Here is a 16,251-nt window from a genome sequence, read left to right on the forward strand (position 1 = left end):
AGTAGCAAGTACGCAAGTGCGTCACTCAGATAAGAAGCGTGGCAATACCCAGCCACGCAGGTATGGAATAAGAGCCTGTAACGTGCAAGGGAAACACCTGCAGAGCATTGCATATGGCAGTGTGCTATTCGCGGAAGTAACGCAGGCCCATATTTTTCCGTAGCCAATCCCAAGCGCAACTGTGAGGATAAAGAGCTTGGCTCCCTGCGGCCGGCAACGTAGCTCTTGTCAGTCCACGAAAAGAACAGCCTTTCAATCAAAGCTTCGCGACGGGAGGCTTCTTCTGGCTCTTCAAAGCTTCAATGACCTCTTTCGCACCCCTGATTCCAGATCTGACAGCACCCTCCATGTAACCGCGCCAGAGGTCCGCCGTCTCCGTGCCCACAAAATGAACATTGTCGAAGGGCTTCGTAAGCACCTTCCCCACCGAAGTCAGGATCCCAGGACCCATGATTGCGCATGGTGCACCCTGAAAGTACTGGTCCTTTGACCACTGCATTTCGATTGTGTTGATCGGGTCCGGCACCTTGCCCACAGCTTTCCCAAAAGCGTACTTGAACTCCTCAAGTACCTCCTTGCGGCGAGCAGCCATGGGAAGCGTCGACCACTCAAGCCCGGGCTTACCGACGACAAAGCAGCTGATGGACCACTGCTCATCTTGCTCAACGCAAGTGTCGAAAGCAAAGGTAATAGGACCGCCGCGGTCAGAGACAAAGCTTCCAGAGAGACCGGCGTCGCGCCACCAGGGCGAAGAGAAAACGAGGACATATTTGGTGTAATAACACATTGTTGTGTTTTCGCTGAGGTCCTTCTTGGCTGGTGGGAGCGGTGGATTGAACTCGATCATGGGATAGAGGCATGTGGATATTGATACCACGACTTTCTTGCAGCGAAAAGCTAGCCCAGTCGTGGTCTTGACTTCGCAGTCGTCACCCTTGTGCTGGTGAATAGACTTGACGGGCGTTGAGAGGCGCACGGAATTAGGAGTGAGCTTTCCAGCGATTCCTTTGGCAAACGATTGTGTTCCTGTGTTGGGTCAGCTCGTACGTTCATGTACAACATGCAGCGCAAAATACCTTCGCGAATCCTAATGTACTGCGCTCCGTCCTTTTCGTCGGACAGCAGTTGTGAGAGCCCAGTGCCGGCCTTGCAATACTTGACGAAGAAGAGAGCGCTAACATCGTCAGCACTTGCTCCCCAAAGGGCTTGCGAGAGTATCTGAGCCTGAGTCTCAACATATACATTCGGCCCAGATATTTCTTTGCAAAATTCGGCAACCGTGGCGCGGTCAAGTTTGCGGGCCTTTTCAGCAGCGCTGGGACTTTCGAGGTCTTCTTCGACAAGCTCCTGAACTTTGGCGAACACATTCGCCAGCAAAGCTGCATCTTCTTCGCTAGCCTGCGAAATAGAGTCAGCCAATAGATGTTTAATTCCTCACACAGATGGAGGATTCAAATCCACGTACAGGTGGAAGGTCTCCGTGAGCGACCAATTCAACTTGGCCATCCTTCAATAACATGACGTCTTTCCCTTCAGCCCTCTGCATAACTGCAGTGAGCTTCAGCTCCTTCAAGAGAGCAAACATGTTGCTCTGACTAGTGTCATTGATCCAGGCGGCGCCCAGATCGTTGAAGCCACTGTTGGTATCAGCAGACCTCACTGTCCGAGTCTTTCCACCGACGCGATCGATTGCTTCAAGTACGATGCAAGACAGTCCGGCCTCTTGAACGAGGCGCGCAGTCTGAAGACCACTGAGACCAGCACCAACGATGACGACATCGACAGAGGTAGATTGCATGGTGGCTGAAAAGTCTTTGAGAAAGTAGACAGATTGGAATGTAGTAATGATGATGTTGGAAATTGTTAGACGATGGATTAGAACGAGATACTCGGATTTATATATTCGAGACTGAGGGGCGAACAGGACAAAAAGGGAAGCAATGAGGCGGGATGTTGAGCTGTGATGTCAGCTGTGAGATTTTTCGGTGGGCTTCAAATTGGTTTGTTCATCGTCCCATACACCAAATCTCTTGCGTCTTGCCTCTTTTGGGGAAATAGTCGCGTCGGGACGGCTTGTAGACGCCAACTCCGCTACAACTCCACCAACGAGCGTGCCTCGGCCTCGGCGTCAATCCTCTCAGTGGAGTTCCTTCTCTTTTGTCTTGGCAGATATGCCTACTCTTTCCGCTGGAACAGATATGTCGAGATCCAGCGCCGTCTTTCGATGAAAATTCATGCAAAGGCCCGCTGTAGCGTGCAAGACCGCCGATTCGAGCGGTTGAGCAGGGAGCTTGCTGTTCCGGCCAAGAGTGCTGTAGGTGTGCTGTAGGTGGGAGATCGCAGGCTGCAGAGTGGAACGATGAAATCTCAAGAGCAATGGGGCTTCACTAAGCATTCGATCAACAGTGACCCTTCAAAGCGAAGAAGGAGAAGTTGTTTTAGAGTTGGGCGGTTGTGGTGGTGGAAAGCTTGGCAGCTCCGCCGTGGCTCCGCGGGCGGTAAGACGCGCACCTGGTGTTGCCTGCCGAGCTGGAGCTCTCATCAACACCGACATCATCACCCAAGCCGCTTCAACCTTCCGTCATCAGCCTTTCGCCCGTCCTTCTCCCTCCCAACCGACCGTTTCCCTTTACGCCTTTCAATCGCCATGGATTCCCTCGTGCAACAGTACTCCCGCCCGGCACACCAGAACGAGGGCTACTCGCAAACGGAACAACAGGAGCTTGTCGAAGTCACGCCGCCTCTGTCTCTCAAGTTTGCTCTTCCGCCAGTCGCCGCGGTAAGCGATTTCAGCCGTGGAGTACTCCGAATTCGGTCAAGCTGACTAGTTCGTTGGCAGCCTGCAGCATGGCTGCGCTCGATGACCGACGACTACTCGAACCCAAGCTGCCCCATCAAGCTTGCCCACGGTACCACGACATTAGCATTCAGGTTCAAGGGTGGCATCATCGTTGCGACGGATTCCAGAGCCACGGCCGGCAACTGGATTGCTAGTCAGACGGTCAAGAAGGTTATCGAGATCAACAGCTGCTTGCTGGGCACGATGGCTGGTGGCGCCGCTGTAAGCTAGACCTCAGAGGCTGGAACAAGTGGATGGAGAGGTGGCTGACATTGCATAGGACTGTCAATACTGGCTGGCATATCTCGGCATGCAATGCCGTCTTCACGAGCTCAGGCACAAGCGCCGCATCTCCGTCGCCGCTGCATCCAAGATTCTCGCAAACCTGGTGTACTCTTACAAGGGCATGGGTCTCAGCATGGTGAGTCTCTTCGAACGACGCGAAAGGGCTTTGCGATGCTAACTATCTAAAGGGTACCATGTGTGCCGGCGTGACACCCCAGGAAGGCCCTGCCCTCTACTACATCGACAGCGACGGAACACGCCTCGCTGGCAACCTTTTCTGTGTCGGCTCCGGTCAGACCTTTGCCTACGGTGTCCTGGATGCAGAGTACAACTACGACTTGTCGGACGAAGATGCGCTGGAGCTTGGTCGACGGAGCATTCTCGCCGCTACTCACAGGGATGCGTACTCGGGTGGATACATCAACCTCTACCACGTCAAGGAGGATGGCTGGGTCAAGCACGGCTTCAACGACACCAACCCCATCTTCTGGAAGACCAAGCTGGAGAAGGGCGAGTTCTCGAACGTGACGGCAGACTTGGAGTAGAAGGAACTTGGCAAGCTAAGGAGTGGTTCTGGGATGGGGGCGCATGAGGACATGGTCTCAGGCGAACAGCTCTTGTGGCTTCTGGAAATTCAAGACAACAAGAAGACCTTCGGATATGCTCTACCAAGAATCTGAAGATACATGGCAGCTTTCATGCCATGTGTGCGACGCCTTCGAAATTGTAGCTGTGCTAGGTGGTCGAGCTTACATGTAGGCCTGCCACAACCATCGCAGCAAGATCGACGCACCGAACAACATGTGCGCCAAGCTCCCCGGTATTGGCGCGTAGGGCTTCTTGAATATCTTCCAGAGTTCTTTGGAATTTCTGCGTGGTAAGACATGATTTATTTGACGGCCTTCTGGGTCAGACCACAGCCTTGGTGATAGGCCCGGAATGTTTGCAATAAAGTGAGTAATGTGCAACTGTTATCAATATTTCTCGTGTCCCAAACACCCAAAATGAAATGTCCCCAATTTATCCAGGCTCAGCAATCTGTATTTCGAGTTATATACAGTTCAGCTCACCTGCGACGTACGCAAGCCTCGGTTTGGGAGGACGATCTTAGTCAGCGGGCGCTACTCAGGTCTGAAGGCCGCAACACCAGCCAGCCACTCATCACCTGGTTCCACCGTACGGTTCTCCAACAACAATCCTCATACGCGGACGCAAGATTCTCCTCGTCAGCATGCTGTAAGGTGATGATTTGCCAGCAACAAAATGTCTGCTGCAACTGGCCATGCAAGCATACCGGATCCCAAGCCGATTCGACGCTCATTCACGGCTCCCGTCGCTCGCCCGAGTAACTCTGCGACAAGATTTTCCGACCCCATCCCCGCGGCGGACGGAGTAGAAACTCTATTTTGCCATGGGTTCGCCAGGATAGTCCTCTTCACGGCCGTCACGTCACCGTCCAGACCTGCATCGAGTGCGAGCAACATCTCGAGCCTGCGCGACCAGGACGCCCCGGGAACCGTGTCGTGGGGCTCGCCCACGGAACGAACAGTCGCAGCTGGTAGGTCGCATGAATTGCACGTTGGCGCCTGCATACTCACGCATCTCTAGGACCTGTGCGCATCTATCGTGTCCCTGGGTCCGTGGCTTTTCTACACTCGGGATCCCTTTTACACCCTATCCTCCCCAAGTCGCAATGCTGGTGCGTTGACGGCGTCTCCAAGTTTGCGCTGCGCAAGCCAGCACCGAATTCGTACTTCCGCATCGAGCTGCCCAGCGACGGAGATGAGAATCTGGCAAAGATTGAAGAATTGAAGACGGTGCTGGACAAGATTCTGCGGTATGAGAAGACGCCATGCCCGTTCACCAGAGGCTTTCATGTGGAAATCCCCGACGCTCCAGAGGCACCGCGTCGTAAGAAGAGGCCGGTCACACCAGGTAGACCAAAGAAATGGAAGCTGGATGGCATTTGGCGCCCCGAAGAGCCCGGACGGCCGTTGAGCCAAGGAACAGAAATGTCCTCTGCTTCGGATCGCAGCCCGATTTCGGTATTCTCTGTGGAAGATAGACGCGCCAGTGTTTGTTCGACCGCATCCGAGGCAAGCTCGGTGGCAGAAGACGAGAGTCTGTCAGATCAGAAGCCGATTGGGAAGATTAGGTCGCAAAAGGAGGGAAGCACGCTTGATGCGACTACAAACACTAGATCATTCACGGCGCCAGCGAATCTCCCGTTGCCTCCTAGCGAAGTACCCAGTCTGCCAGCGGATTCAACCTCTAATCTGAGCTCGGAGGTTACAAGCATCGCATCGACGGCGGAGTCTTTCTACGCGACTCCCAACGATTCTACCACGAGGGCGTTGGACTCCCGTCCCTCATCGTTGTATTTTGATGCGGCATCGACACGAAACGAGCTCAAGTCGTATCGCGGAGAGTCCTTGGACGATGCAAGGGCAGGGGCGGAGAGAAGTGAGAACATTCGGCCAGCCCATCACAGGCGCGAGCTCTCTGAGCTCACCATTACACCCGACACACACGCCGATGAAGAGCATCCCCAGGCCGTCACTCCTACAGAGGACCACACAACATGTACTGCTGGATTGGAGCGGTCAGTCTCGGTTGCGTCCATTCCGAGCTTGAGCGACTCCTCAGATCTAGATTCGGCAATCGACATGTCTGCCGCAGAAATCTCACCGCCGCCCGAGAGGATCCATCTCCGGCGGCTGACGGGCACCACGAATCCCGGCCGGCGAGCGTTGTCTCCCATGCCGCCTGCGTCCAATCTATTTCAACCGCAAAGAGACAAGCAGTCTGCCAAACACCTGACGAGCACACTGGTGCAAAAGACGATGGGTCTGCTCATCGGACCACCTGCGCAGCTCGTCGCGCTAATGTTGCGGATTGCGGAGAAGATTACCAAGGGCTTCACGCCGGACACCTGGAACCTGCACAGGGGCAAGACGATCCCCGGGGCGTGGCAGCTCAGCGACGACGAGGGCGACATGCAGGACGACTGGGAGGACGACCACCACGAGTACGGTATCCCGCTGAGGAACCTTGCAGAGTCACAGGCCGCAAGTGACGTGGACTAATGCTGACTGTCGTTGCTAACTCGGTGCAGGCGCTGAGTTTAGAGTTTCCGCGCGCGCGCTTGACGTTCGATGATGCTGTACACGGGCATTCCTTTTCTTCTGCTTTTCTCCGGCGGTGGCGGCACGTTTTGTCGTTTCTCTCTTTGATACCACTGGCGGACAGGCACTGGGCGTTTGGATTGGTATGGTCTGGAAGGTAATTTGCATTGAGGCTGGGGAGGCACGTTGCCCGGTGGTCCTGTGTTTTGGCATCAAGCGGTCGGCCGGTCGGTCTGTTGGTACGATACGGTACCTGGCGTTCGTTCGTTCGTTCGTTCCTCGCGCGCACACGCAAAGGGCAAAGGCAAAGCGGGCATAATGAGCTTTGAGTTTGGGCGTCGGCGGCGCAGGTGGCGGGGTGAGCATCAATTTTCTCATTTTCTCTCATGCCTGATTCGTTGTTCATCTAAATTTTCTACTCCGATTCGACGCGGGCTCTTTAATCCTCAAGGTTTTCTCTCTCCATTGACCTGGTCAGGCTGCTTTGCATCAGGGCATATTGAACCCAACCACACGCCCAGTATCTCTGGCCTGCAGCTGTCATAGGGCTGGAGCATAATGATTGATGCCATCCACCCATCTCAGGCTCACGCATCCCGCTTCAGTTCATCACAGACACACACATTTGCCAGATCCGGCGTGGTGCTTGCAGCGCGTGCTGGTGGCGCGCTGTAGCGCGATAACTACTGCCGGCACGTCTAGCTCCATCCATACCCGGTCTTGGAACGCCAGCCAGCCATTCCAGCAAACCACGCGCCTGGAACGCAGCCGAACGCTGCCCCCCCCCCCCCCCCCCCCCCCCCCCTCTGTGCTAGAGCTGAGCTGAGCTGGTGGGTGGCATGAGCCAAATTGACAATGCGCTGCAAATTCACGCAACGGGCAGGTGTTGGCCCTCGTGTCTCTTTGGGATCTCTTTTGAGGGGCGGGCATGCCAGGTGGTTGCGCGTTGGGCCTTGCGTGTTTGGTTGGGCGCGTCGTGCGTGCGTGCGTGACTTTGGTCGTAGGATGTATCCATTCAGCCTCGCGCGTCAGTCCGCGGCGGGGTGGTGGTGGCGGCGGCTGCGAAGCAAGAGACAGAGTGTCGCAAGCGGAGAGCAGAGGGACAAACAAGGGTACACCAGGCGGAAGAAGAGGAGGAGGTGGAGGGAGAGAGAGGAGGGCACACAGCGTCGTCGGCCGCGGATGGTCATGGCAATGGGGCAATTGGTTCGTTGGACCGGAGAAGCTCGACGCCTCTTGTTGCTTTTCAGCCTTTTGGCTCCGTCGCACCGGGTTTGTCGACGCGCTGTACCTGGACACGGGCAGCGGCGGCAGCCAGGCAGCAACGATTGACAAAGTCAAGACCGGACCCATTACTCGGCTAGTCTGCACTCGTTGTCGACTACATCCTCACGGAGCGCATCACCTGGCCTCGCATCTCGTCGCGATCTGGTGCGTGGATCCACTCGCGGCCTCTTCTACCCGACTGCTTCGCAATGAGATGCTTGACGCCAGGTCGGATCCGAACGAAGGAAAGCTAGGTACGAAGGAAGTGGAATGGAGCGACGTGCCCGACGCCAACCTGCAGCACGTGGGCATCAATTCGACTGGACCGGAGGACTTCCTTACTCCTGCGCAACACACGTGCGGCGCGCCACAGTTGATCCAATCGCGGCTCTCCAGCCTCTTTGTTCCCGCGTACTACCTACGGCTGTGTTATTTGACGAGCCCAGTAACGTACCGGCAGTCATCGATCAACATCGACATTGCCCAGCCTTGTCTACGGCATGGCGACCCAGCTGTATGTACAGTACACAGCACCCAACGACGATCACAACTCGAACGCAACAAATGGCGCGTACCTATCCACCCACCCACCCACCTGTCCGTCGCCTCATTTCCGGCGGCCGCATCGCATCACGCTAGGTAGCCGACAGTTCAGCAGCAGAGGCAGAAAACGACGCATCCGCTGCATCGGCCGTCGCGCCGTCTGGCAGCAATAATGAGCAAAGGTAGCAAAGCAGGTGGTAGGGTGGTGGCCTAACGTCGTCGACAAGTGTAAGAGATCGACGCGCTACTGCAAACCTTTGGAGCGGGTGCTCAGGGCATCCCCGCGACGCCGCCCCGCCGCCGTCCCCGGTCCCCGCGAAGGAGGAGCGCGTCGGGACGCCGTGCAGCCCCGCGCATCCCTGCCTCTTGTCGTTCTCTATTGTCTGTCGCTCTGCGTGCCGGACGCGACTCCATGTGCCTAGCTGGTGGTCGGCAGACGGCACTACTGGGCGGGCGCTGCCCGTTTGCAGCGATACCCGACGATGCATGGAAGAGCAGACGAACAGAGTGCATGCCGTCGAGGTGGAGAGCCGACGGTGGAGGGTGACGATGGGGAAGGCTGCCGATGGGCTGGCTGCCCGCGGCGGCGCGCAACACCACCGGTGGATTTGGAGGCGTCTGGCTTGTTTGGTTGGCTTGACGAGGTGAGTGCTCAGATGGCTGGCGTCGCTTTTTTCCCTTTCCCTCCTGTCCTGCTGCTGGGTGGTGTCGTGCAGGTGCAGCGCAGATGCTCTAGAAGGTGAGACTTTTGGTCGGAGCCGCCTTCGATGCAGGTGTGAGGTGCACATGGCATCAATTGGAGAGAGTAGCGCTGAGTAAGGCTTGGGGGATGATTGATGATGCTGCGGATGATGCTGATAAGGCCTCGTGAGGAGGCCGAGTCGGTGAGGGAGGTGAGTCGCGGCAAGTCGTTGGCATCCTGGACGTCATGTTGCAAGCAACCTGAGGTGTTTCCGGTCTGGTTTTCTATTCTGGCGTGCGTTTGACGGCTGCAGGCATTTTCGCTGCCGGCCGCGGCGACGTGGGCTACTGCTGGCTCTGGCTCTGGCACCGGCACGCTCCCGCAACCCTCATCCTCTGGAGGCTTGAGGTGGTCCTTCGACCTCCTGCAAAGGTGCTGACTGAACGTCAAGCCCAATTCGACCAATTCGACCGATTCGGCTCAAGCTCTGCCCAAGGTTCTCACTCTCACATTGATATGCTCACCCCGGTGGCTGGAGTCGCGCCGACGGAGGGCATCGACGGCTGCCATCGTCTTCCCTACCTCGACTCCCACCATGACCTCACCCCAAGCCCAGCCCATGCTGCCGCTCGTCTGACACACGACCAAAGCCACAGCCTTCCCTTCCATGCCATGCCATGCGATGCGCCCACCCCCCGTCTTCCGTTTCCCGCCAAAAAAGTTTCGAGTAGGCCCTTTGTCTGTCATCTGTGATCCCGCTCTGTAGCGCAGGGCTCTGGTTGGTGTCGACCACAAGAAAACGGCGTGGCGGGTCCTGTATATAGTTGTTCGCTGGCCATTTTTATTCCTCCCGTCCACCTTCCTGCCACTCTGAACTTTCTTCTGCTCGTCGACGACTCTTGACGCTCCTGCTGCTGACTCTTCCTCCCGTCTTGTCGTCTTGCCCAGACTGAGCTGTCCTGTCCACTCAGGTCAGCCAACCGTGGCTGTTTCTCGTCCTCACCTCGACCTCGACCTCGACCTCGACGCCAATCCAGTCACCGACCTCCAGTCACCCCCCTCGCCATCGACCGTTTTCCTCGCACGCTCCTCTCCCACGCCCAGGCAGACACGAAAGATTCAGGACCCACAAGTCAGTTTATATTCTAAAAATGGCAGCTCCACCCGCTGCCCTCTTCCCGCCCATGCAGATGCCGCCTCTGCCCATCCGCTCGCCCAGTCCACCTCCGCACTTCCCCATCCCTGGCCCGCACGACTCGCTGCGCCGCCTGCCCAAACCGCTGCCAGACTTTGACTTTGACTGGGCGGTGCCGTCCACGCGCTGCTCGCCGCCGGGCCCGCGTCCACGGCGGCCGTTTTCCTGGACCGCCGACGACGACGACGAGACTATAAGGTTCCACGCACGACAGAACTCGAGCGGCAGCGTAGCTTCGACGCCCACCGCGCCCAGCCCTTCACATTCGCGCTGGCCCTCGTCTGCTGGCTCCATCGTTTCCTCCTCAGGTTCCAGGCCTTCTTACGAGCATGATCGTCCTGCTGCTCCGCCTCCTGATTGGCTGAGTGGTGCGGATTCTTCTCCGCCGTCTCGTCGGAAACCTTACTTCTCTACCCACCATCCGCGCAGTCCAGACATGCTGGGCACCACGGCGCCGTATCCCGAGCCTCCCATTGGGGCGGCCCAAAATAGCTTCAGAACTCCTCAAGTTGTCGTCCAAGATGCCCCGCGGGGCACTGGCGGTGCAAAGGCTGAACGAGCCAATCGAACAAGGGTTGAAAAAGATGGCATCAGCGACATCATCTGCGAAATCGACGCCGCACTCGATAGAATTGGAGGAGCAAGGGCAGCTGCATTGAAGAGTACAAGCCCCCTTCCGAGCCCCGGGACGCCTGTCCGCAGTGAATTTGGCGGCCGGTTCAAGGTTCGGCAAGAGAGCCCGCTGCGTCATGGGCGGAGCGTGACGATGCCCGAGAACCTAGGGGGCGTTCAGGGGGAAGAGGGAAATCCAGGGGGTGGAGGGGGTTCCCTTGCAACAGCAACGACGAGATTCAACAACCGCGAACCGCACAGCCCGACCACGTCGTCGCCGCTCAAAGGCAAACCGAAGCGTGGCGCGCCCCTCGTTGGCCCGCCGCCCGTCTCCTCGCGCGCGCGATACCGTCCCGTTTCTGACGTCGTCGTCGCCCAGGCGAGCTCCGTCGCCGCGCCCAAAACGACGTTTCCTGCGCCAGGACTGCCCGCCAACAACAGCGTCAACCATGGCGGCAAGCCGACGGCCAACACGTCCATCATCCGCACGGCCATGGCGCCCGATCCGTCCACTGCGCTGCACAGCAACCCGCCCTGCAACAAGCGCTGTACCATGCCGCCCGGCGCCCTGCTGTCGAGCGGGACGACCCGCAGCGTCAGTTCTGGGACGACGCTCGTGTCCAACCACTCGTCGCTCGAGCAGAGTGGTGCTGGAAACGGACGCTCTTTCTCCTCGCCGCTCGGCAATATCGCTGCCGCCGCGTCGTCGACGCCGGCGCTCTACTGCTCCCCTGACACGCCGCCCGTCCCGCCCGTCCACCGCAACGCCGTGTCGGATCCCGTGTCGCTGACGGACGGCTCCGCCTCATACCCAAACCAGCAACATCCGCCACGCCCCCGTGCCCTCTCAACCTCATCAACGCCCTCGCCCTCAGCATCACCCTCGCCCTCACCCTATGCCACAGCAGCATCAACATCGCGCTCGACCTCCGGCCCCTCCAGCCACACCAACAGCACGGAGCTCTTCTCGTCGCCGCAATCCTCGCCGTCCTCGCGCTCCCGCTCGCCCTCGGCGGCGTCGTCGCGCTCCAGCTCCTCGTCGCAGCGCGGCCGCCAGCTGCGCCGCAAGTTCTCGCCGCGCCGCGCCAGCCTGCGCGAGCTGCGCGACAAGCACAGTGACGCGTGCCTCAAGCGCGCCTTCGAGTGGGGCGTCCAGCGGTACCTCGAGGGCACCATTTTCTGGGACGGCAAGGAGGCGGATCTGTTTTTGGGGCCGGAGGGCGAGGGCGCTGAGGCTCCGAGTGTCGAAGGAGAGGGAGGAGGAGGAGGTGATGTGGAGGAGAGGGGGCGGGGCGGCAGGCCGCTGCTGCGTCCGCTTGATGGCGTCGGTGGTGGTGGTGGTGCTGGTGCGGAGCAGTGGAGCGACTGCCGCGAGTGGACGCATCCTCACGTGCGGACTCAACCTCAACCTCAATCTTACGCCCAACATCTCGCCCCCGCCTACAACGCCAGCTACAACAACAGCAGCGACGACGTCGGCGACGTGTGGCACGACGCCGCCTCCATGGATGTAGGCGTGGGCGTCGCGCTCGGCGACCCTTACGTCGATCACGGCGCCAGTGTTGCTTATGGGTATGAGCAGGGCTATGATGCTGGGTATGGGGGTGGGGGGTATGGCCATGATAGCGGGAATGGGGCGTATGGCCACGACAGCGGGACCGGCGGGTACGCAGCTGCACCTACCCATGCGAAGGAGAAGGAGAGCGGCATGTCGTCGTTTGGAAGTGGCGGGGCGAGGGGGTGGGCGGAGGAGGTGCTGGGGGCGGCGATTGGATAGTTTCAGCAATGACACTTCGCTGTCACTTTTGTCGGTGGCGGTGGAGCAGTTTGTTGACTTGGCTATGGTGTGGTGGTTATGTCAGGTTGGAAAGGGTCGAGTTGGCGCGGTGGATTCTGGCGGCGGGTAGTAGTGGTCGTAGTGGTGGTGTTGACCCCCCTCATTCTCTTTCAACAACGGCTCTATTTTGTACGATTGGTAATGCATGACTGACGACTCGCCTTGAGATCTTCTCGATTGTGAGCGGGCTAGACAAACGTGAGTTCGTGCTTTGAACCCAGGCACGGGAAAAGAACTTGATTGGCCATGGCGCGTTATTTATGCTTCATGCCCTGCCTCGCCGCGATGCTGCTTCTCCAGCGCTCCGCTCCTTCCGGCGTCAAGTCCTCGACAGTCGACACTCCTCACTCGCTTTCTCTTTCGTTAGCTGGTCATCAACAAAGAAGGAAATCGCGGCTCCTGCATTTCCATGATGGCCAGTGGGAATGGATCCCACGAGCCGGGGGGATTGACTGGATATCCGAAAACCCGATTCAAAGACAAGAAGTTCTCCGACCTCACCGTCTGTTGCCAGGGAGAGGAGTTCTTCGTCCACAAAGTCATCATGGCTGGGAACTCCCCGTTTTTCGATAAAGCGTGTGATCCTGATTCTCCGTGGGTGGTCTGTCTATCTTACAGTATCCACTCCTAGGGCGTGATGATGTCATGCGTGAAGCTAACGGTGGTGATTTATATATTCAGGAAGCCAAAACCGGAAGGATCCGCCTTGACGAAGATCGTCCCGACCTTGTCTTTTGGATGCTCGTGTACTGCTACAACTCGAGCGAGAAGTCCCCTCTCAAGTTAGATTTCTACAACATGTCGCGCTCCGGCGACACCGAGGCGGAATTGCGAGCACAAGTGACACTCTACGCCATGGCAGACAAATACCAGATCTTCGGCCTCAAGCAACTGATGATCCGCTGTTTTGAAAAGGTGCTCGATGGCAAGGGAGGCCCCTTCCGGCCCATCTCGCCCGCGGGAGTCGGAAGGGTTGCGAGCGACGTCTTTGAGATGACCCGCGACACGGAGACGGTCCTGCAAAACGTCATTCTCTTCTATGTCACCGACAGACTCCACCGGCTCATGGTAAGCAATCGCTTCATTGCTGAAATCGACCGCATCGACAGCATCGACGGCGTCGACAGTTTCTGGAAGGCGTTGGCTGCTATCAATGCACGACAAGGCAGCCGGCCTCGCAAATGCCCCACTTGTGGAAAAGAGGATGTTGCGGAACTGTACTCCAGAGAGCATGACATGAAGTGGCCTCACAAGCTCTTCCAGTGCGGCGCTTGTAGGGCGGGCCACGGGCTTGACGAATGGAATGAGGGGAACGGACAGCTTTTCAAGGAGTTGGCGCCGGACACAGACGTTTGGGAGGACGGGAACGGCAATACTGATGGCAATCCCTCCAAGAAAAGAAAACGAAGCAGCGCCGCAAGGTGTGCTAAAAAGTAACAACACTCACGGGACAGAGCCGCTGAGCTCAACGGACGCTCCCGGGCCCAGTTGCGATGCCGAACAGCTTCTCCGTTGGTGTCGCTGAGCTCGTGAGCGACAGCTCCCTGGCCGCAGTCGTTAAGTCCGACAACAGCCGCCTGGATGCAACTGCCGTGCTGGAAGCGGCTTTTCTTTGGGTTTACACTGTGGCGCTGACTGTTACCTTGACTCTGAGATTTGGATCTGGAATGGCGTTGGTTCTGCTTGGAAGTGTGATCACGCGGATTGATTTCTGGCGTTGGGATGGGCTTCAGGGTTGGGTGTGCTTCGACTTTCACTTGGCAGCGTTGCAAGTCGACGCCCGATCAAAGAGATGTTTACGAGTTTCGTTAAAATGAGATAGAAGTAAATGCGATAAGGCTTTGTTTCGACGAACGCCAGCCGTTCATGTGAGCAAGACACTCAGCCCTGGCGCTCATCCAACTTTGACAATTGAAATGCAAGCTCCCCTCAAGCAAAGCTTTTCCAACGCGAAATAAGGCAGTTCTGTTTTAGTGGTACCAGAGACCGCATTCAAGGTTTCAAACGGCGGTGTTGAGTCGAAACTTAGCTCTGTAGACCCTATGATACATCTCGGGGAGGCGGTTGGAAGGTTCATCCTTGCTTGGAGCAACCGAGTTGAACGAAACGGCGGGCCAGTTGACGGGAATTGGGGAATGGTCTTGAGAGGCTACCAGCATCAGTCCTACGGAAGTTATCATTAGGAATCTGGCAGAAGGAGATGGAAAAACGACCGAGCTTTTAGAGCAGAGAGACCAAACGTTTGCTTAACCAAGCCACCTACGGAAAGATTGGTTGTTTCTCGCTTACTACCTAGCTTGCAGGCCGTTGTTTTGGGAATCCTATAATACCATCAAAACCTTGTTGACTTGGACATGGAGCTTCCTGGTAGTGGATTTCCTTGGGTGTTTGCTCGCGGTATTTATGTTAATTCTAGTCCCTGCTTTTCAAGAGCAAATATCCCCTTCATTCTTCGCAATCCATCAGCAGCAGGAAGAGATGGCTTTGGTGTTGCCCACTTTGGGGGCGCAATATACCAATTCAGACGACGGGACCTTTTCACTGGCTGAGTTTCTAAAGAGCGATTTCTAGATCGACAATAGAAGCTCTAATCTCATCATTACTTACCAAGACAGAAAATTTCACGTTTACAGCGTCTTACTATGTATAAGATCTGCCTTCTTTAGTAAAGAATGTAATCTAGGACTATCTTTTAAAGTTAGTTAAAGCATCCTCTACTCTTTAAAGATATAAGACTAAAGCTGACTTGCATTTACTTAGAAAGTCTTTAAGCAAGGAAAACAGGTTATCTTATTTAATAAAGAGGACCTACTTGCTATTTAGCTCATACTGTCCCCCTGCTATAGGTATAGTAAATAGGGACCTAGTAAAACTTTAGCCACTACTAAATCTATATTTTTAAGCCTTAAAGAAAGGCTTTATTATATAGTCCTTCTATTTATAATTATAGATAAATATCTTTTCCTTTAGCTTAAGAGGATAGTAGTTCTAATCTTTAAATAACTATTAGAAGATTTGCTTTATAAAGTCTAGGCTAAGGAAGCAATCTATATTAATATCCCTATCTACTAAGAATTTCTCCCTATACTTAGGAAAACCATCGCCTATATTATAGAGTTTTCTAGTTAAGATAATTAGCTATACTATTTAGTTCTATATAGGGTTTTACAGTATATTAATAAACTTATACGCTAGATAAGCTTTATAGAGGAGCTTAATAGGATCTAAGACTTCTAGAAAGACCTAGTATAATTCTAGTATACTAATTCTAGACTTTAACTATATACGTGTCCTTCTTATAATAAAATTATTTAGATAGATTTAACTAGTTATCTAGTATTATAGAAACCTTTTAAATGCCCTTATTATAGTATAAGCTATAAGATTAAGTAGTAGAATTATAGATACCTAATATAATTAGATAGTTAGGGATATACTCCTAAGAATAATAAAGCTATAGTACTACCTACCTATAAAGAATAGAGGGTAATTTTAGATTATATATATCCTATAAGTTTAAAGCTTAAAAATTCTATAGTTTAGTTACTCTATAGTCTTTTAGTTATTATTATTATACTATAATCACGTCTTAGGTTTCCTATTATAGCCTAGGTTTATATAGACTAGGTAATTAGTAGTATAGGTAGATTAGATAGATATAATAAAACTACCCTAAAGCTATAGGCTATATACGCGCCCTAGCTACTTCCTATAGTATAACTAGCTAGTTACTAATACCTCTAATACTATATAAATTTATATAGTATTATTTATAATATTAACTACTATACCTTATATTATAAAGGTATAGGTATATATATATACCTATACCTTACCTACTATTTTAACTTAGTAATAATAATCTAT

General features: G+C 54.9%; 6 protein-coding genes across 6 annotated transcripts; 4 read left to right on the top strand and 2 right to left on the bottom strand.

Annotated features, from left to right (window-relative positions):
• Nucleotides 1–209: 209 nt before the first annotated feature.
• J3D65DRAFT_73740 (putative amine oxidase) lies at nucleotides 210–2,078 on the bottom strand. Its single transcript, XM_066804136.1, has 3 exons — nucleotides 1,466–2,078; nucleotides 1,077–1,398; nucleotides 210–1,026 (listed from the first exon to the last, which is right to left on the bottom strand). The coding sequence occupies exons 1-3, from the start codon at nucleotides 1,796–1,798 to the stop codon at nucleotides 257–259; spliced, it is 1,425 nt and encodes a 474-aa protein (XP_066652591.1). The 5' UTR covers nucleotides 1,799–2,078; the 3' UTR covers nucleotides 210–256.
• A 463-nt stretch (nucleotides 2,079–2,541) lies between these two features.
• On the top strand, nucleotides 2,542–4,155 carry J3D65DRAFT_634707 (proteasome subunit beta type). Its single transcript, XM_066801251.1, has 4 exons — nucleotides 2,542–2,779; nucleotides 2,840–3,061; nucleotides 3,120–3,260; nucleotides 3,313–4,155. Exons 1-4 carry the CDS (start codon nucleotides 2,648–2,650, stop codon nucleotides 3,667–3,669), a joined length of 852 nt encoding a protein of 283 aa, XP_066652592.1. The 5' UTR covers nucleotides 2,542–2,647; the 3' UTR covers nucleotides 3,670–4,155.
• A 232-nt stretch (nucleotides 4,156–4,387) lies between these two features.
• J3D65DRAFT_670424 (inheritance of peroxisomes protein 1-domain-containing protein) lies at nucleotides 4,388–6,210 on the top strand (the record flags this gene model as incomplete). Its single annotated transcript, XM_066803283.1, has 2 exons — nucleotides 4,388–4,682; nucleotides 4,733–6,210. 2 exons carry the CDS (start codon nucleotides 4,388–4,390, stop codon nucleotides 6,208–6,210), a joined length of 1,773 nt encoding a protein of 590 aa, XP_066652593.1.
• Nucleotides 6,211–7,776: 1,566 nt separating this feature from the next.
• Nucleotides 7,777–9,218, bottom strand: J3D65DRAFT_634718 (uncharacterized protein). The gene has a single exon (XM_066801252.1). It carries the CDS (start codon nucleotides 8,844–8,846, stop codon nucleotides 8,151–8,153), a length of 696 nt encoding a protein of 231 aa, XP_066652594.1. The 5' UTR covers nucleotides 8,847–9,218; the 3' UTR covers nucleotides 7,777–8,150.
• A 673-nt stretch (nucleotides 9,219–9,891) lies between these two features.
• On the top strand, nucleotides 9,892–12,324 carry J3D65DRAFT_605746 (uncharacterized protein; the record flags this gene model as incomplete). Its single annotated transcript, XM_066798371.1, has 1 exon — nucleotides 9,892–12,324. The coding sequence occupies one exon, from the start codon at nucleotides 9,892–9,894 to the stop codon at nucleotides 12,322–12,324; it is 2,433 nt and encodes an 810-aa protein (XP_066652595.1).
• A 705-nt stretch (nucleotides 12,325–13,029) lies between these two features.
• Nucleotides 13,030–13,821, top strand: J3D65DRAFT_684754 (uncharacterized protein; the record flags this gene model as incomplete). Its single annotated transcript, XM_066803790.1, has 1 exon — nucleotides 13,030–13,821. One exon carries the CDS (start codon nucleotides 13,030–13,032, stop codon nucleotides 13,819–13,821), a length of 792 nt encoding a protein of 263 aa, XP_066652596.1.
• Nucleotides 13,822–16,251: the final 2,430 nt, after the last annotated feature.

This window comes from Phyllosticta citribraziliensis (genome assembly GCF_038025025.1).
Source record: "Phyllosticta citribraziliensis strain CPC 17464 chromosome Unknown J3D65scaffold_10, whole genome shotgun sequence".
In the NCBI taxonomy this organism is placed as follows: domain Eukaryota; kingdom Fungi; phylum Ascomycota; class Dothideomycetes; order Botryosphaeriales; family Phyllostictaceae; genus Phyllosticta; species Phyllosticta citribraziliensis.